Source organism: Tigriopus californicus, chromosome 12, assembly GCF_007210705.1.
Source record: "Tigriopus californicus strain San Diego chromosome 12, Tcal_SD_v2.1, whole genome shotgun sequence".
In the NCBI taxonomy this organism is placed as follows: domain Eukaryota; kingdom Metazoa; phylum Arthropoda; class Copepoda; order Harpacticoida; family Harpacticidae; genus Tigriopus; species Tigriopus californicus.
Genome location: NC_081451.1, coordinates 1,383,154 through 1,403,400, shown reverse-complemented (window position 1 = coordinate 1,403,400; position 20,247 = coordinate 1,383,154). Strand labels below are relative to the sequence as shown.

Sequence of the window (20,247 nt, the reverse complement as noted above, 5' to 3'; positions counted from 1 at the left end):
GATAAATGGAGTGAACTTTATTACTAGGTCTTGGGATATTAAACGATACGACACCGAGGTCCAAAGCCGTGGAACAACCAATCAGTGGGGTGATGGGGCGTGTTGTCTTGGAGTCGTCCACGACGTACCAAACTGATGATGCTATGCGATCTCCGACGATGGTGTCAGCCTGAAGTTTCCCCAATGCACGGAAAGGGGCGGCTCCAAAAGGAATGATCGTCATGGCTGCTGGCCGGATGCTCTGGGCGTCATGGTGACTGAGGAGTCGAAGTGGAACTACGTTGAGATCGGCCCCCGTGTCAGGGGGGGCGAGGAATGAGGACCGGCCCAGCGAAACCCGCAATTGGGGGGCTGCGCCCCCAGGTTGGGCCGGCATGGGGTGGGAGACCGTGAAGATGTGGCCCATACTTGGGTCGCGGTGCATGACAGCTGAGGCAACAGTGAGGGCGTGGCGGGATTGTCCTTCTGGGTCAGAATGATCGACGATGGCTTGGTGAGGAAGGGCATGGTGGGGCGCCGGGGTTGGTTGTGGGCAGGTCATGCTCGTAGTGTGGACCCTGCGTCCTCCAAGGCACACCTTAGCATAGTGGCCAATCTTCCCACAGGATGCGCATGTCGTCCCATATGCCGGACACATGGTTTGTCTTGGTCCACCGTGCCGTTCACCGCACCCGTAGCATCCGCTGCGGCCGTCCAGGTGTTTTTGGGTTGGTGTTTCGGTTGGGCGGCGTAAATGGGCCTGGTTCCTCTTGGAACGGGAATAGGCACCTACCTTGTGCACTGTCCCTAGGTTGGCATTGTTGCTGCCCCCATGTTGAGCATCCGCCGCAAAGGTGGAAGCATCTTCCAGGGTTCTTCCCTTGGCCACCAGCGTGTCATAGGACCAGGCTTGGTCGACGGCATTCATGCGGACCGTTGTTGAGGAGGCCCCTTCGATGGCTTGGAACTTGGCCAGGTGCTTGGCCAGACAGCCACTTGTGCATTGACTGCATTTGGTGCAGGGTTCCTCGAGTCCGCACCGTTCTGCCACTTTGCGGCATCGGCAAAGGAATAATCCAATGTCCTCATCCGGTTCCTGCTTGAGCAAGTGCAGCTCTCGAAGCGCTCTGTGGGGGGCTGATGCGGGCTTGTAGGCCTTCTTGAGGACGGTGGCCACATCCGCGAAGCTGACCTCATTGGCAGTGGGGTCTTGCAGCTTTGTCTCAATGTCATCCTGGACATGGGGGCCAATGGCCCAGAGGAGGACGTCGCGTTTTGCTTGGTCCTTGTAGGTCGGGAGGTCCGCCTCCTTGAGATGGGCGGGGGGTGCTTGATGCAAGTAGTTTGCTCGGTAGAATAACTCGAAATATCGGAGCCATTCTTGCAGGGCTTGGCCGACCCGGGGTCCATGGATGGAAGGGTTGAAATGGTCGATACGGTCTATCCGGGGGGTTGAGGCTGGGTCCATGGTTGATCCTCGTCGCCACTTGAAATGTCGTAATAAAAGAGCTCAGCGTCGTTTAGTTTAAGGGTCAACCCCCCGGCTTTACTTCTTCTTCACATCTAGTTCATATTTACAAAAGTCCATACTCAGCTTGCGTAAGCTGTCGTCAGTTTAAAATGCGAGCGGGAATGGCGAACGCACCAAATACTGATTGAATACGTTTTTGGCAATAATGCATTTTAATGTATTTTAAGTGACTCTTATCAGAACTACTATTCAGCATATGTGTTTTACAAAAGTTGTTCCTTTTGCTTCTTTGACAAAGAAAAACATATCTAGATGTCTTGGCGTTTGAGCAAACACTTAACCAGAAAATATAACAACTGTGCACTTGACTTGAATTTACTGGACTTCCATTAACTATTCAACCACATTGAAACATTTCTTCTCTTAAAGAAAAGTTAGGTTTCATTAATTTCAGTGGATTGATGTGAAGTTACATGTACGTCGTTTTTCCCATGTCAAAAATGTGAGTGACATAATGATATCAACTGAAAAATTAAGTTCTGAGAATTTATGAACAAAAAGTCATTGAACTCTGAAAGCTTTCATAGTTGCCGTGCATGTTAGTCAATGGTTTGGTTCTTCATAGGAGGGCAAATTACAGGGGGGCTTTTTCAGATCTTGATAAAAATGGCATGACATACATTTGGATATTTCTTAGACCCTTGCAACCAAGCCCTGCAGGGTTAGGGACCCATATCTCGAAGTCCCGCAAGATAGGGACCCTTCCTACAGAAAGTGTAAGACGTTAAGTAAGGTTATGGTAGGTTAGGTTAAATTCCATGTCTTATAAATGCCTAAGTCTTTTCTAATACTAAAACAAGCGGAAAATGTGTTAGCTTGACCATCACTTCATTAAAGTGAAAAAATGCACTGCCAGTTTTGTCTCAAACTGCGCCAAATCTAATGCATTTATCGCGAAAGCACAAAGAAGAACAGTAGAAAGTGAAATTAATAACACTCACTTGAAAACCTCTATCGCTACAATAGCGTATTGTATATGCACTAAACACACCTGTCATTTCAAGAGAAAGAAGTTGACTACCATACACGTATCGCATGGTTCAAAATACATGCGTATCAATTTGTGCCCTAGAGTGTGCTATTCATTAATATATGGTTGCATGAAACTGAAAGTATGATAGGATAAAATTGCCAAGGCACAACTTACATTCTCGTAGAGCATCCTGAGGGCTATGAAAAATATGCCAATTTCCTTGATTTTTGTGTCAAAACCGGCAAAAGTCAGCCAAAAACGCCGACAAGTGGCTATAATTAGCCTTTCCGTCAATGTTGAAATGTTCCCCTCCAAACATAGTTCAAAAACGGCCTGATTTCTCATCCCCGAAAAAAAAATACTCCTCGCCAGACAATCTGGCCGCGCCCGAAGTTGCAAAATCTGGCGGGCCAAACCGCCATCTGGCAACACTGTAATCAAGAGGCTCGTTTTTAAAAGCTCTTGCTTCGGAATTAAGCACCTGAATGTTAACTGACATGAAATTACACTGGCAAAAGTGCTCAGCAAATGCTCTTTCTGGGTAACGTCCAAGCCTAAACTCAGAGGTAAGACCATTTAAAAAACTCGCCTCGGGAGCGAAGCCGACGGTCCAGACAGGTTTGAAAGACTAGAAAGGTTGGGAAAAAAACATTCTGCAAAGAAGGTACGAAGGGTATTGGATGTTTCCGCTTTCACAAGTATCCATCAGCTTTGTCCCAACCCAGGTTTTAAGGTCAGTTGTAGTAGTGACCGCAGTTTAGTTTAAACAATGTAGTCTTCCTCTTTCCTTTCTCAGGCTCCTTCATTGTTTTATGTGCTTCCTTCTATTATTCAATATTAGTATACAATATGTAGCCATGTCTCAACCAGTTCTAGTGTGGAATGCTATCGCTTTCTTCAATACTTTGTAGAGCGTGGTGCACGTTCATTTTAATGGTTGTGCCATAACGCTTTATAGCCAGATTGTCCATAACAAGATTGTTCTTCATCTCAAGGCATTCGATTTGTTTGAGAACCTCAGTATGAGTGCAATTCGATCCATAATGATTCAATTTGCCGAGCGTGGCATTGACGAGGACACTTCTGCAGGGGGGCTCAATGCATCCGAGGTTGTCGTGGTTGAAGACTATGTTGGCCTTTTGAGTGTTGAACATTCCTTTGTCTTGCCACCCTGAAGAAAAAGAAAGTCAATGAAATTATATTTGGCGGGAGATTTGAATCTGAACTTTCGAATAAGGCTACCGTAAGGGTATTCAGTGGCAGCTCTTAAATCCGAATCCAAGAGTTGAAATGAAGATGTCTTGGTCGTTGTCCGATTGCCGAAGAAGTCATAATGTTGGAAGAATAATGAAGTATAATCTGAGGGGTCAACGCCTTGCCTTTTCAGCTCTTGGAACACTTCTTGCCATGTCGAATGTTGAGCTGGCATTATCAGTTCATCGATATCAATCAGTGCCACGAACTGAAAATTATTTTTTTTTAAGAACACAAATCAAGATAAATCGCTATTGGCAAAAGAAAACCAAAACATGATCATCTTTATTAGCAGTTAGTAGGGGTCGAAAAAATATGGGATCCTCTTGGGGGAAAAAAATAATTTTTATATTATGTCAAAATGGCGCCAAATATTATGTTTTCCCCTCAAAAGTGCAAAATATTTCTTTTACATTTCATACATTAAAACACCATATTTATCCATTTTTAATTAAATGAATTCAGCTGTGTGTTCAAATGAGAGTACACATAAAAAAGGGTTAAGAATATTAATTTTGACGTAATGATAAAAATAATGTGTAATAAAAATGTGTTGAAAAAAAAAAATGACAAATGTTCTTCAAATGTGTTTAGCCTCTTTTATACGGCACTACAAAAAAGGACTAAAACTTATTCGCCTAATAGCTCAATCCTCAAAGATAATGGAAAGTTTGATGAGCATATCCAGTTGAAAGTTGGTAAGGCTTTTCAAACATGTGGTTGGATATATCGCACGTTTAAGTCCAGAGATAATGTCACAATGCTAACTCTGTAAAAGTCGATTGTTCAGCCGCATCTTGAATATGCCTCTCCCATTTGGGCTCCAATTAGTTCAGCAGGTTTGCAAAAGCTCGAGCAGGTCCAAAGATGTTTTACTAGGAACATTGAAGATATGAGAGAGCTCTCGTATTGGGAGAGGTTAGAAAGGTTGGGATTGTACAGTACTCAGAGAAGGTACGAAAGGTATCTGATATTGTACGTTTTCAAAAGCATTCATGAGCTTTGTCCCAACCCAGGATTTAGGGTCAATTGTAGTGACCGTAGAGGCTTAATGTGCGTTTTGAGAGCACCTTCAAGCCCTCGAGAATCCAGGCTAGTTAAAACAATGAAGTCCAACTCTCTTCTTTCTCGGGCTCCTTCATTGTTCAATTTGCTGCCCTCAAATATTCGTAGGGTTTATGTAGGGGTTGATCCAGTAGCCAGATTTAAGTCAGACTTGGACAAGTTTTTGACTAAAATTCCGGATCAACCTTATATTCAAGGATTAGCCAGATCAGCCAACTCCAATTCGTTGGTCGATCAAATAATATAGATAAATAAAAGTCAAGTATAATAAATAATCTTCTCGTCTTGAACTGCTGGGATTCCAATCCCGGTAGCGGTAAGGAAGTCCGCAAAAAAAAAATTGCTCTTTACTTGTGCTACATTTTCACTGAAATGTTACATAAATTTCAATAAAACTGAAGTATTATTTTTCTTTTCCAAAACATCACGAATAAGTTCTGTTCTAAAAAATGTTTTCTCGACCCCTAGTTATTAGCCATGAGAAGTAGAGGAAATAAAAAAAAATAATGCGGAACCCTGATTTTGGGGATTTTGTGGAGGGATAATCTAGATAATTATCTGAACTAACCTGCATCGGGCATAGAAGCCGAACTGTTGAAGACAACAACATTCTGATATTGAGCCAAGATATTAGTACAGCGACAGAAGCACTGTATTTTTTCCTCAACTTTACATGGCTAATCAATTTTTATGTGAAAAATCCATCCACTAATATCATTTGGTTAGCATAGTTTGGCGACAAAAAAATATGATAATGAATGAGCAAGGTAGATTTACATATTATATCAATTCTGGAAAAGTTTATCCCACTTCCCCAAAAACATTCCTCCGAGAATAATTATCAAAAACTGTAAATGACTTTTCCAACTGGATAACGTCACTACCCAAGAAACGCCCATACAAACCTTGTAAGTATATAGATTTCGATAAAAGCAATCACTATGTGCATAGTCCTCAAAGTTGCTGTAAATCCAAGAGACATTTTGATAAAACCACTCCTGGGCTAACGGAGTGTGTGATGTCGGCATACTTCCAGCCCATTCCATTTGTAAAACCTCGACCTTTTTCATCCTCTCATAGAAGGCCAAAATCTTTCTGGTTTTGGGCGCCACAGCAAAAACGTAGATGATCACTTTACTTGCCCCAACAGCCAGATTCATTTCAATCCATTCTGCCACCTGAACATGATTCTCCTGGAAAGGGGACCACAGGCCCTTCAGGCAAACCGCAAAATCCTGCCTGAAAATGGGCAAAAGAAATTGAACAGGGGTCAGAGTTTTGATATCAAATGAATTCAGCCCACATTTTGGCCATCTTATTGTTTGTGACCTTCAAGGCATTGAAAGACCTTCCGCAAGACTGGGAAACCATTGAAACCACGGAAGGGACTTGTTCTTTATATTCCTCTGGGATTTGACATTTAATAAGATGGCCCAGGAACACCTCAGGGTGCCAATGTTGGAATACATTGTCTCCATGGAGATGTTTGGACCACGTGACATTGACTTCAACCGGATGCATCATGGCATTGAACCATAAGTGGCAAAATAGTCGTGGCAGTTGATTTGCTACCTGAGCATAATGGACGGAGACTATACGTTATTTTTTGCCATAAACCGCTGGAGTATGGATGCAAGCGCTAAGATCGAACACTACTACTATTCCAAAATTCAGTTATATTGTCGAATTTTCGCTTCGGCTCCAGGTCTTTGCAATTATGTAATTTGCTTTTAAACTCAATCATGAACCACTGCAATATGTGCAAGAACGCTGAGGTTGAAAATAAACACCCCCAATGAGGGATGAATTTGTAGGTTTAGTGATTTCCATTCTTTTCTCACCGCCGGCAGTCAAAGAAACCAAATGGGCCGTTTGGCCGGGTTAAGGTTTGGGCCGAAACGAGTTTATTATATTTATTGACAATACCATGGTCTCTATCATAGTTATTATGATTTAGAATCATTACAGAGATACCAAGGCATACATTCCATTCAAAATATTATTTCTTGCTTACTTGGCAAATTTCTGTGTTTCACGTATCGTTATCTCGTTAAATCGAAGGAGCTTTTTGTTGGGTTAAGCAGAGCTTTGCCCACTCAGACAGACAGTACGAGAGGAGGAGAATCTTCCAATGGTTCATGACTCAGTCCAAGGACGACGTCATCAGTAGACAACGATGGTAGAGGGGGATGATGAGTGATTTCATCCCATTCAATCAAACTCATTTTCCTTCACCCAAGTTGGGCTCTTGTCAAGTCAGAAAGTATTGGTCACTTTCTGTCAAAAGTTATGAGCATCTAAAATCCAGCCCAATGAGGGCCCAAATTGAATGACCCAACACAATCACGTTTAATAGGCATTACCATTCCGGTGGTTAGTCAGCCATTTTGTGCCCGCTTCGGGCTTGGTTTCAAGAGCTTATGCCTTTTGACAACAAGCGCTTGATTGTGCCCAATATTGGAAAACACTTTTGCTGTCGAGAAAGTTTTCTCCGAAGGCGGGATTCGAACCCACGCCCTCTGGGGAACTATGTCGTACCTCTATCGGGTACTTTAAACCCTCGACTACCATGGGAAAATGTATTTAACTTATCTCGAAAAAATATAACACCTCCTTCCTTCCACTCGTAACGTCTCTCTCCAGAGGTGACGTCGTCCTTACTTAATCGACTGGTTAAGCCAAAAGCAGTTTTTTTCGGCCAATAACACAATCTCGTGGGAGATCAAGGCTAAGGAACTGCTGTTTGTCACTCGAAAATGCTACAATATTTTTTTTTTAACAATAACAATAGCTCCAGGGTGGTCAAAAAGGCTCCTTGCGTCAAAATCAGTTTGCTACTTCACACCATTTGATGTGTTTCTTTTCTTTTCTTTTTCTCACCTTGATATACTATTGATGCGGGGCATGAGTTGAATCGATGGTTTTCAACAATGAATGTCAAAATTGTTTCCTTTTCATTTTTGGATACATTCTTCCTTAAAATTTGTCAATTGATTGGATTCAAATCATGACAAGGATTTTTGGAAAACCGATGAATTTAGCTTACATTTGACTTTGCTTAAAAATGACAAGAAACAAAAACGATTCAAATTATTATATAGAACACCAATCCAAAGTAAACATCCTGCTGACTTATTAAAAAGTGTACCTGTCAAGCGACAGCCATTTTCATTCATGGAATGGCGAAAGAATCAAATTAAAGAGCAATGCCTAACACGCCCAGATTTGGTTCCTTCGAGATATGGTTTTCGCTTTTCTGCCCGTTTATGCATCTTTTAATCTCAATATTACTGAAACATTGCTAAAACGCCAAACAAGATGTTCTGGCAATCAAATGGAAGAAGACGATCATTTAACTTATTTTGTGCATTCAAATGTTCCTGGCTGTGAGATGACATAACTTTTGATTCAGTCGTCTGATTGAGCTCAAATTTGTCATATACGTAACTACAAAGACCAAGGTTCATTCTCATGTGAAGAGAAAAGCAAGTCTTTGAATTGTTAATTTTCAACCATAGCGATCCCATCTATGTTCCAATGGTTACGTCTTGGTGAAAAAGTGACAATTATTTTACTCTGCCTGCTCCAAGGACCCAAACAATTGGTGTCTCGGGTAACCGGTCGTCATAGTACGCAGCGTGAAGCATAACGGTCCCATTCGTTGTATTGAGCTTTTGCCAATATGTGTTCGTGAACTTGATATCAAAGAATCTTGGAAACAGGCCACATCTTCTCTGTCGATGCCAAAACTTGCTCTTCTTAGGGTCCAATAGTTCATCCATGGGGAGGTTTCGATAGATCTTTCTTTCAATATCGCTTTGAATTTCCCAGTAAGATCTTTTGTCAATTGTCGTTGGACCCTGCCTTAGAGAAGTTTGATTTCAATAAACGTTTCGAAGTTAGCGTCATTCCTTATGGTCACCCAGCATTCAATGTGACCGTTTGAGAAAAGTAACCACTTTAGGTGCCTTAAAAAGTTAAATAGGGCTAATTTGTTTTCATATCAAGCAATAGAACAAAAAGCTAAAAGGAAAGCTCAGTCATCCCAACTTACGACTTCGGGGGTTGAACCAATCAATCCTAAGAACAACTTTTGTGCTTAGGTTACGCTGTATCTCAGACCATTCACCTACTTAGCGCCTCAAGGAGTTAATTGTTTCGATACCTCTTCTTTTTAAGGCACCTTTTAAACTATTTGGCTAAATCAGGTAGCTGCACATCTTTTATATTCTATTGTAGAAAGAAATCTGAGTTAAAAATAATAATGGGTCAAGTCTCCGGAAATTATTCATCCATATCTTGACCATTTATCTAAATAAACATTCTTTTATATGACCACAATCAAATTTAGTGAACTTTCACATGTGTCTAAACATAAAAAGAAAAGTAAACTACAGAAGTGAAATTGCGCCCAAATTTTTAAAAATACTCTCTCCAATCAATTCATTATTTGGAGATACACTAACTAGTTACTCAAAACTGGCGAATGAAAAATGTATATAAGCATTTGACATTAAATCTCCAACACATATTTCATTTCCATGCAACCTTTATATCAAAAAGATCAAAAGGTTCAAATCCCGCCTTGGAGGAAAAAAAACCCTTTGTTTAAGGAACCAAGTCTTATGTACTCAATAGAGGCACGACATGGTATCCCAGAGGATGTGGGTTTGAATCCCGCCTTCACACAACAATTGAATGTAATGTACCCTCTAGTAGGTTCTAAACTGTGTCTTCTCAAATGTTGTAACTACGCCACATGTAGGAGAACATTGCTATTTCTGGTCAAATATTCAAGATGAAAGATAATCGCATGCTTACTTGTAATTATTCACCAACAGAAAGATCTCCAACATAACAAAACATCCCAATATGTTTAACCACCATTTTTGCAACCGAGTCAATGAACACGCCATTACAATGAGAGCTATCACAGATCAAAATTTTAGAATCAGTGCATGTTGTTGCACTGATGAACGAAAAACCACTTGTTCATGATCTTTCAACCTTTATGACATGAGTGAAACGAAATCTGTTTGAAAAAAATTACGAAAAAAGATAATCCTAAATCTGTTGAATATAGTCTACTTCAGCTTGAAAAGCCCAAACAATGATTCATGGAATGGCATGGACATTGAAAATCATGGGGTCAAACCCCAAATCCAATGTTTATTTAGTACACATTAATGGAGAGATCATGAAGAACTTATCTTGGCTAATGCTTCATAAACATTCGGTCTGATTTGAGCGGCAAATCGACTGGCCAAGGTATCCAAAACGAGGTTCTCTTTCATCTGGTCACATCCAGCTTTGGTCATAACTTTGACTCGGACACAAGTAGAGCGATAATGGTTTAATTGGCCCATATCGGGATCAAGATGAACTACATTGCACGATCCATTGGAAATACATCCCAAATGAAAGTGATTGAACGCAATCAGCACCTTTTGAGTGTTGAAAAATCCTTTTACTTGGAAGCCTGGAAAAAGAACTTTGATGTTTGACTTCATACTTTTTTATTATTAAATAAATAAACTTTATTGCGACTCTTGGTCATGTCAGATTGTAAAATGTATAAAACTATATGTATAAATATCATATACAAAAATCGATTGATAAAAGGATAAAATGTTCAAGACTGATACAATAGTTGACTAGACTGTGATTTAACAGTGAGTTTGACTAGAATTGGTTCAGTGCACATGAAAAGCGAAGAGGGAAATTGCAGATAGTACATAATCAGGTGGGGAGAGGTAAATGATGGAAATCTTGGTTATTGCAGTAGAGTGGGTGGGTCAGATTGAACAGATCTTTTGTCAGCTCCCGGCGTTGATGGCATTTGAGCGGAAGACGAACAAAGGTACGTGACCACCAATACTCTGAAGGGATGCGGGCCAAGGACAATAAGTTGCTTTTAAGTCCTTGACCGGGAAGGACAACTTGTGTCCGGACATCACCTCCGGAAAGGTCAGGTTCCCAACACTGTTGGACACGAACCTTGCCAGCCCAATGGTGAGGGGCTCGGTTTTGCATAGAAAATGCGTCCATGCATTATTGGCATATTGGGGAAGGCACAAGTATCGTTTGAGGAACTTGGTGAAGGTGGCATCGGCTGATTTGAGGGCGGATTGGGCGGAGTTGGGAAGCCAAATGTGAAGGCCGTAATAGAAAATTGGAGAGATGTAGGTTCAAAAGAGTTGAAGAACTAGTATTGGAAGGGGGAGATTCTTGATGGGAAGTCTATTGCACGTGTATCCGATCCTGGCCCTGGCCTTGGTTATTGCGGACTGGAGGTGATTGGTGAAGGAGAGTTGGGTGGAGAATGTGAAACCGACATAATTAAAATAATTGACAATTTCAATCGGACTATGGTGGATATAGAAGAAGGTGGCAGACAGACCACCTTTATTGAAAATAATGGCCTTTGTCTTGATGTTATTGACTTGAAGGCCGTTCTCTTGGCAATAACTGTGGAGTGCATTGATGGCATTTTGCAATTCCACGGCTGAATCAGCCAAGAGAACCAGGTCGGATACATAGAGATTGAATAGAATTGGCGATAGTGGATCCCCCTGCGGAAGGCCAATGGAAGTGAAGTAGCAAAGGGATAGGTCCGCACCAAAACGAATGGAGCATCTGAGTCCCGCATAGATGTTGGACAGCAGGACACAGATTGAAAGCGGAACTCCCCACAGTTGGAGTTTGAGGAATAATCGCGTTTGGTCCACCCTGTCAAATGCTTTGGAGAAATCCACAAAGCTTGCGTACACTCTCCTCTTATTGTTGATTTTGGAATGCACAATTTCATAGAGGAGAGTAGCTGCCGTGGTGGTTGAGCGGCGTCTCCGGAAACCGAATTGGAACTGGGGAAGGAGATCCCTATCTTTGGCCAACCCGGAGAAGCGGGCAGCTAGTAGGGTGGACATCATATTCAAGAAGGGGTTCTGCGATGGGTTGATGGTTGTCTGGAATGTCCCTAGGCCCTTTCTTATGGATGAAGATGATAGCTGACTCCATCCACGGTGGTGGGAAGAAAGAAGAATGGAGGGTGAGGCTGAAGAGGTCTTGGAGGAGTGGCTGGGCTTGGGTTGGGAGAAGGGGAAGTTGGAAAGGAGAGACCCCAGATGTAGAGGGGGCTTTACTCTTCATCTGCTTGAAGGCCACGTCCATCTCGGGTTCCGTGAAGGGCTGAAAAAAGGGATGATGTTCTTCTGGGCAGCCCTGGACCTCCTCCACTACTGTTTCCAATGTTGATGAAAACAGTACTTGACAGTGGAGGAGGAATTTACTCACGGGAATCTCCGAGTTAGTGGTGGGCTTTTTGGCACATTTGTACAAGCCCGCCATCCTGGACGAGGCCCATAAAGAGAGCAGGTTTTCCACTTCCAACCTTTGGTGGGCGGACTCGGCGCTCTGCCGAGACTTGTGATATGCAATTCTTGCTATTGCATATTGCTCCCAAATCTCCAGTGTTTGGCTTGTTTTGGCATTTCGCAGTTTTTGGAGCATTTGATCCCTGAGCTCACAATGGTAGGGGCTGAACCACGGGTTCTTGAGCCCTCCTCTCCGCCTTTGCACTGAGGAGGACTCTTTAAATGCTTGCAAAATGCCTTGGGCCACTGCAGGTGGATTGGTCACAATCCCGGTGTTATTGGTCACAATCCCGGTGTTGATGGATAGCTGCAGGGCCTCATTTGAGCCGCACAGTTCTGCATATTGACCACACACCTCCCATTTCAAGTCATGCCCAGATGATGGAAATTCTGGGCATCATGAAGGTGACTGAAATCGGGAGGTGATCAGAAACGGCCAGTGGATGGATGAAACTGGCCAGAGATTGAATATTTTCTGATATGAAAATGTGGTCAAGAACAGAGGCGCCCCGGAAGTAGGTGTGTGTTGGGACTCCCGGGTCCGAGCAAAGAGTGAATCTCCATTGGTTCAGGATATGTATGAGCTCGGAGAATTCACTTGAGTCAGGGCGGATGTTGAAATCACCACCAATGATGACTTTCTCCGGATTCTTCACCTTCTGAAGGATGGATGCGAGGTCCGAGACGAGATCATCATAGTCCGTGGTTGGCTGATAGTAAACGCCAATGATGGTAAAGCCTTGGGCATCCATGGCTATACGATGAGGGGAAGATGAGAGAAGGGTGGGCTCAAAGCATTTGGTAATATAGAGCTCCAACCCACCGCTGGGCCGACCACGTCCAGTGGGCTTCCTGGCATGAACTACAAAGCTCTGTTTGCCAGGAAACCAACTCTCGTGTTTCTCCTCGGTGACTCACGTCTCGGGTAAGAAGGTGAAGGCGTGTCCTCAGATCTTGTCGAGACACAGTCCTGCTCCAGCCACTCGCAGCATGTTCGCCCGTCCATGACAGTTCAGGAAGCAGGCCGACACCGGTTGATTCCCTCCTCTTCTCCGCTTGTTGTTGTTCCGCTGTTGCCGCTGATGCTGGTTCCTTGCGATACCGAGTTGTTCAATGCGACCTAGAAAAGAAAATTCCATTGAAGGGGGGGGGGAAAGGAAGGAAGGGGTGATTGGGAAGAGGAAGAGGGTTGGAGGACTAAAAGCTCACGTCTTGAAGAATATGTGGACCGGGGGATATGGGAAGAGGAAAGATGAGAAGGGTAGGTGCACTGAACGGGGCATATTACAAGTTCATGGGGGGTCACTGTTCAAGGGCTTGGACCCACTCACTGGTATCACAGTCCGTACTATGTCATCAACTTAAAACCATTAAAGACTAATATTCAAGTCGGAGGGGTAAAAAAGCACGTCCGCAATTCAAGGCGTCAGCTGACTCTATTCGTTATATATTTGTTGTATGTATGATCATCATTACTTTAGCTCTTTCAGCAATGTCAGTGAATGAAAACGTTTTGAAAATTTTACATGAATAGTGTCTGATGACATTATTACAAAAACATATCCCCTAAAAGAAACAATAACATATGTCAAAGGGTTAGTTTAATCAAACACACTACCTGGAGGTCATTCCTGTCACATTGTATTTAGTTGATGTAAGATTACCTTTAGGGAAGACAATGTCAGTTCTGAGATCCGTATCCAGTATCTTGAACCCAATGGAAGGGTTTGTTGTTTTGTTACCAAAGAAATAGAAATGGTGGAACATCAGGCATGGGAAATCACTGGGGTCTTTGCCCTCTTTGATTATGGCGTTGAAAAGCTCTGGCCATGAGTTGTGCTTAACTGGCATGAGAACTTCATCCATGTCAATCACGGCCAGAAACTAGAATTATTGTATGTAATTATTACCTGCAAACAGCGCTGAAAGATAGGAATTGTATTGGATTTTGTTATGTAAACAAATCTTCAGTGCTAAGCAAAATCATCTCACTTACTTTCTAAGATACATTGATTTCCCAAAGTATTACAAGGTTTAAAACCTCTTGGCATGGTGACCCAAAAAGTTTGGGCATACTCATTCATTGACATCAACTTTTGTGCCATAGTGTGCAACTCGTTAACATGCCATAGTTTTATTTACCATTTTCCTCCATCTTATACCACTCTACATCACTACAGTTTTCCCCCTAAGACACCCTCCTTAACAGCTTTGTAATTTTGTTATCCATTTGGTTTTGTGCGAACACTTGCATGAGGATAATAATGTGAGATTTTAAGATGGTCACCAAGTGTTTCAAAAATAGTGTTGACTATATCTTGCTTGATGTATCTCTTAAAACCGTGTGAAAATTCATATTTAGCTGTATTTTGGCCCACATTTGGAAGATTGTGAAGGCATCTATTGTTGAAAAAGTGAATATTTTGCCCAGTTGCAATTCAAAAAAAGTGCTCACGAAACCACGCGTTGGTGTCGCAATATTATTTCGATTATTGTCACTGGGCATTCATTGGGACCCGTCCATGGGTCAATCTGTTTCTTGGCTTGGAGCTGAGAGGCGGATCCCGACGGGAAAACCACATTGGATGTGCCACCTCACCCGTTAACGCCAAGAGGCCCAAAAAACATACTGCTGGCTTTGAGAAGGGCGGCAACCGCTTCACGTTTCACCCAAATCATTGTTCCAGAATGAAGATTGGGGATGGCTGTACAAATATAAACTCTGGCGCCAATGTCATGGCTTCAAAGCAAGTTCAAACTTCATTTAATCTGTTGTCTCAGGGTTACCATTTCTTGTATTTTAAGGACAATGTCAATCATTTGGTAGGGCTCGGTATATTGGTCACAAACAGCACATTGGGACATTGAAGCAGGAAACAAAGATGATGTCACCATCAAATTTTGACAGGTAACGCAAACTTTTGAGGCGTAATAGTTCTTGTCAAGGGATTGAATTAAAATTCCAATTCTCTCATTCATGAAAGGAATGGTTCGTGTTGTATTGCCATGTAATAGACTCACAATTTTACTCCTTAAAATGCTTGAAAAATACTGTTTAGCTCAAAAAAGTGGTTTTGGACTTAATTTTTCTGTTTTTGCAAAATACTTCTTGAAACCTTAGAAAAGATTTTCATGCAATATTGCGCGTTGCAACTTTTTTTTTGGTACCTCTTCTGTATTGAAAAGTATCCCCATGACCTCCCCAAATTTGTGCTGACATCATCAGACAGCTGCTACGTACAGACTTACAGAAGTCAATTTATGGAACAAAATTCTTCTTTCTCGGGTACCTTTATTGTTTAATTTGCTTCCCTCTAATATTCGTAGGGAATAAGTAGGCCTTGTTGATCCGGTGGCATCTTTCAAGTCAGACTTCCAGATCAACCCTACATTCAAGGACTAGCTCGGTCTGCCAACTCAAATTCGTTGGTAGACCAAATATCATATAAAGATTGAAAGGTAATAAGGAGACGAGTTATGACATTTCATTTTAATAGTACTGGGGATTACATTGCCTGTAGCGGTTAGAAAAGCCCATGAAAAACCAAACCAAAAAAAAAAAGGTTGTTAGAAATGTAAAGCTCCAAAAGGAAATTACAAAACTCATCATTTGAATCTCATCAAGAAAAGTTGTATTTACTTCAATCAAGGCGCAAAAATCAAATATACTTTTATTTTCAAAATCAAATAATATGCTTGTGATTCAACGTCTTTTTGGTGTTGACCGCTTTGCAAGCAAGTTAAATGTAAAATTTTCAAATTTTAGTATTTATTATTCAATAGATAGGCAAATACTTTTACGTCAATTTGATGTTTGGTGAACGGGGTCAAGTTGTCCGGTCACCCAGTAAACCATTTGATCCGCAGCTAATGGGTGATAAATCATTTTGCTCAGAACAAAAGAAATCCAAATTCCCATACTGCCTTTGCCAGAAGTGGCATATACATTCAGCAAAAAGAAAAGAAGGAAATCTTTGGAAGATCTTCTTACCTTGTATGAGTAAATGTTTCTGTAGAGGCAGTCGTTGTAAGCAAAATTTTCAAAAGAAGCATCAATGTAAGTGACGTTACGGTGAAACCATTTTTGGGCAACAGGAGTTTCGGTAACTGGCATGCTACCGGGCCATTCCATTTTGAAAACCTTTACTTGTCCAAGTTGCTCATAATAGTCTAGCAACTGCATTGTCTTGGGCATTACAGCTAATACATAGATTTGAATCGAGCTAGCGCCCAAAGCGAGATTCAGCTCAATCCATTCTGCCAATTCCACATGATTCTCTTGGAAGGGTGACCACAAACATTTGAGACATACCGCGAAATCCCCCCTAAAGAATTGTTAAAATCATGACATTTGACAAGATTTAAGTAATAATCCAAAAACTTTACACCATCAACCAAAAATGACAAACTCGCTCCATTAGAATTAGTGCTTTGATACTGTTTTACTGAATTTAACCTTAGTGTGCAATGCTTAATAGGGCCACTTTCAACTACGCATTTAGTCTGAAATTCATATTTCTTGTGAAGAATAATAAATTTTGACATGAAGGTTGTATAAACTGCAATTGAAGGTTTTTTAATTGGTTTGGTCTTTCACGGGCATTTCTAAATGCTACAAGGAATGTAATCCCCAATACTAATAAAATCAAAGGTGATATTTTGCCTACTTTTTCCCTTTAAACTTTATATAATATTTGGTCTACCAACGAATTTGAGTTGGCTGGCCGAGCTAGTCCTTGAATGTAGGACTGATCTGGAATGCTAGTTAAACATTTTTCCAAGTCAGACTTTAAAGAAGCTACCGACTGGACGAAAAATAACAACTTCTCAACCGTGATGGCGGGGGTCAACTTCTCAACCACTGGGTGAATCTGTTGTTCAAGCAACACCCTGGTCTGATTCACCAAGACAGCTAAAGCCTCAATGATATAAAGGGCTTATTATTTATTTATGGAAGTACCCTGCCCTGCCAAGAACAAGTTCAAACATTGTCTTGCCTCTTTACTGTCTTTTCCAAAGATAGCTTCCATCATGAATGCAGTGGAACTATCAATTGGTAACAAAATCAAGAGATCAAGAGACCAAGAGAAAGAGGAAAACTTAAAAGCTATGCAACCTTGTCTTGAGGAACAGGACAACAAATCAAAATAGCAATTATCTACCTTGCACCAAATTAGCTATACATATCATGTATCAATCAAGAATCATGAAAAGATGGAGATAAAAACAAAAAAAGTAGAGACAGAGATAACCAAGTAATCAAGGACCCTAGCTTTGATGAAAACTACAAAATGACACTAGTAGTATACATCTAATGACACAATTATACTGAACTAACCAAAATACAAACAATGCGCTAATGAGCGCTGATATCTAACTATTAATGAGCAATACAATCAAACTAATCAACTATAATTGTTACCCCTTAATAGTTGGAAATTCAGGTCTAACTTAACTTCTAAGGTTCTAAAGTAATAACGTCTTGCCAGAGAGCCGTGAAAAGCCAAACCAAAATTGAACGAGTAAATGGCAATTCCCATTTATTCACCCACACACACATACCACGAACACAACACGTGCCAAAAGCCAAGGAGCAACAGAGGAAGTCACGCCTTGGTGCGAAATTCCAGGGAGATAAGAACAAGAGCAAAATAAATTGCGTCTGATCTGAGTGAGCTCTAAAATAGGAATGCCAGTCTACTAAGGTCAAAGAATAGGATAAATCCCCTTACATCTCCTTAGGGCGATTGTTCCAAACTTTTAGCGCATTGTACGACTTATCGCAAGACGAGGCCACCAAACTTGCTATTACAGGTATCTTCTCACGAATCTCCTTAGGGATGGGACAAGTCAATAGGTGGCCCAAATACATCTCCGGATGCCAGTGTTTAAACACCACATCACCCACCAAATACTTGCCGCTTGCCACGGGAACCTCAAAGGGTGTCGGAATACCCTCAAACCACAAATGACAAAGCAAGGGTGGTAGCCGATTTGTCTCCTGTGGCAAAACGTAGTGAATCCTGTTATTCGGCATAGAGACATTTTAGGGTAGTGGGTAAGACTTTACGTGGGTAACGCCGTTTCAAGTAACGGCGTTACTTTTCTGAAAACATAACGGTAACTGAACGGGTCTTTAGCCCTCCCGTTACAGTTACTTTCTTCTGTTGTAAACGTGGGAAAGAAAACTACAGTACTTCGACGTTTCCTACCTGATTTTTTTTTTTAGTTCCGTCACGAATGCAGTGACTTTCTTGCCACTGACGGGATCAAATAAAAATCACGGGAGTCATTTTTTAACGTCTTATTCACTAAACGTTAAAAATCGCTTAAACGTTTTCTTTTCAAGTTTAGGCTCTCTTTTTTCTTCTAAAGTAACGATAACGCGTTACTTTTTCTAAAAAGTATTGGTAATGGGTTACTTTTTTCGGTAACGGTTCAAGCCCTAGTGGTGGGCTAAGAAATCTGACAAGATGGCCTTGCAATTTTTTTTTCGAGAACTTATAATAACCAGCTTGGTGAAGCATGTGTCTCTAGGCCATGTTATATTCCCATGGATTTTGAATTTGCTTTCCTATTTGATGGAAAGTTGTATATCAAAAAATGGCCTCCTTAGGGGCGCTTTGAAGCTGCCTTTCAATTTTACTTTTGATTTACATTTTTTTTTTTTTCATTCTGACTTGGAGCAAAACGAACCCGAGAATTTTGTAATGAAATGATTTTTTTTGTTGAAGATACTTTACTGCATCTAATCCATACGGAAAGAACCAAAAAATGGGAAATTGAAGTCACATTATTACAAATTCCGAGAGAGCCTATGATCGGGTTCTCCCAAAGTTGACATTAATCTTCACTTTTAAAGTCCGATTTCAATGGGGGTGCTTCAGAATGGCATCACTTAAGTAAGATGCTTAAGATGGAATTCGAACCAACGACTTTCCCCGCTCCTTGGGTTCGTTCATCCGCCGGAGATTTTTAACCATTTTACGGATTTACAACATAATCCAATGCTCACCCTTCCTGCAGCAATAACCCGGATCATTGGTTGGTCAGATAGTCGGTTGTCGTAATAGGCCGCATAGAGCATAACCGTGCCCTGACTTGTGTTGAGCTTTTGCCAAAGCGTGTTTGTGACTTTCACATCAAAAAACCTTGGAAAGAGCCCACAAGTCTGGTTTCGTCGCCAAAAATCCACTTTTCTGCGGTCCATCAGGCTTGCCATGGGAAGATTCCGATAGATTTTGACTTCTTTGATAAATTGTTTTTCTCGCATGCTCAATACCTTTGGGGCAGGAATTCTGAAATGCTCACAATTCTTGCCGGTTAAAAGCATTTCTTTTTGGTGAAGGTGGTTTCGTACTTATTCCTTCTGTTGTGTAGTATCAGATACATGCAGATGTACAGCCCAAAATAAAAGAGCAAGAAAATCAACCAAAGTTTTTTGAAACTATTCATGGTGAAAATAGAAATGTTCTTCTCACTTAAAATGTGTTTTTTTCCGCAAAATGAAATATGCCATTGATTAATCATCAATCTAAAATGTGAGCAATTGATCACTCCGATTCTGACAAAAGCTCTGCTACAGACAAGTGTGACAGGCGAATTCGTGCAAAAAAAATTGCCAAAAGTTGTGTCAACGTTTGAATAAACTGTGACATAGGTTTCACTTTATTCAAAAAGTTTAATTGCGGCATAGCATTCGACTTGAGAAAGGGCTAAAAACAATTGTCGTTATGGTTGTTTTTGACTAAGTTTCGTTACATGCAAGTGCATCACTTTGGTCTCCAACTAGCTTTTACGTCTTGGAATAATAAGGGGGGGAAAGAATGATGACGGCAAAATAATTCTTTGAGAAATAAATGGATTTTTGGGCCTTTCATACCTTTTTTTAAGGGACTCAATTGCAATCTTGCGTCAGCTATCCTTGAAAAGAAAAAAATCATCCAGCATTGGGTTTTAGTAAACTGCCACATTCGTACTTTTCAACATACATCGAAAACACTGCTTTTCCCGAAAACTGTTTTTGAACACATTTTTGCTCCCTTGAAGTTGCTTTTTTACAATGAGGAAGG

General features: G+C 41.2%; 2 protein-coding genes across 4 annotated transcripts; both read right to left on the bottom strand.

The window, feature by feature from the left end:
- Positions 1-3,232: 3,232 nt before the first annotated feature.
- LOC131891836 (uncharacterized) lies at positions 3,233-9,848 on the bottom strand. 2 transcript variants are annotated; one of them, XM_059241505.1, is made up of 6 exons: positions 9,624-9,848; positions 8,378-8,666; positions 6,106-6,374; positions 5,708-6,041; positions 3,726-3,945; positions 3,233-3,654 (listed from the first exon to the last, which is right to left on the bottom strand). In XM_059241505.1, the coding sequence occupies exons 1-6, from the start codon at positions 9,716-9,718 to the stop codon at positions 3,356-3,358; spliced, it is 1,506 nt and encodes a 501-aa protein (XP_059097488.1). In that variant the 5' UTR covers positions 9,719-9,848; the 3' UTR covers positions 3,233-3,355. The 2 variants fall into 2 exon arrangements, with proteins under 2 accessions (XP_059097488.1, XP_059097489.1); XM_059241506.1 differs by having other exon boundaries at positions 8,378-8,662; positions 9,624-9,846.
- An 84-nt stretch (positions 9,849-9,932) lies between these two features.
- On the bottom strand, positions 9,933-19,668 carry LOC131891837 (uncharacterized). Of its 2 annotated transcripts, XM_059241508.1 has the most exons (6): positions 19,536-19,668; positions 19,191-19,473; positions 17,908-18,176; positions 16,167-16,500; positions 13,840-14,059; positions 9,933-10,281 (listed from the first exon to the last, which is right to left on the bottom strand). In XM_059241508.1, the coding sequence occupies exons 1-6, from the start codon at positions 19,628-19,630 to the stop codon at positions 9,998-10,000; spliced, it is 1,485 nt and encodes a 494-aa protein (XP_059097491.1). In that variant the 5' UTR covers positions 19,631-19,668; the 3' UTR covers positions 9,933-9,997. The 2 variants fall into 2 exon arrangements, with proteins under 2 accessions (XP_059097491.1, XP_059097492.1); XM_059241509.1 differs by lacking the exon at positions 19,536-19,668 and having other exon boundaries at positions 19,191-19,497.
- Between the last annotated feature and the right edge of the window lie 579 nt (positions 19,669-20,247).

Excerpts from the sequence above, each read along its gene's own strand:
- LOC131891836 (XM_059241505.1), bottom strand. The coding sequence starts at position 9,718 with ATGGCGTGTTCATTGACTCGGTTGCAAAAATGGTGGTTAAACATATTG. Across the intron at positions 3,946-5,707 it reads GAAATCTATATACTTACAAG|TTCGTGGCACTGATTGATAT; the intron begins GTTTGTATGGGC and ends AATAATTTTCAG. Across the intron at positions 3,655-3,725 it reads TGCCACTGAATACCCTTACG|GGTGGCAAGACAAAGGAATG; the intron begins GTAGCCTTATTC and ends CTTTTTCTTCAG.
- LOC131891837 (XM_059241508.1), bottom strand. The coding sequence starts at position 19,630 with ATGAATAGTTTCAAAAAACTTTGGTTGATTTTCTTGCTCTTTTATTTT. Across the intron at positions 18,177-19,190 it reads GGGTTATTGCTGCAGGAAGG|GAGACAAATCGGCTACCACC; the intron begins GTGAGCATTGGA and ends GTTTTGCCACAG. Across the intron at positions 14,060-16,166 it reads GAAACATTTACTCATACAAG|TTTCTGGCCGTGATTGACAT; the intron begins GTAAGAAGATCT and ends CAATAATTCTAG.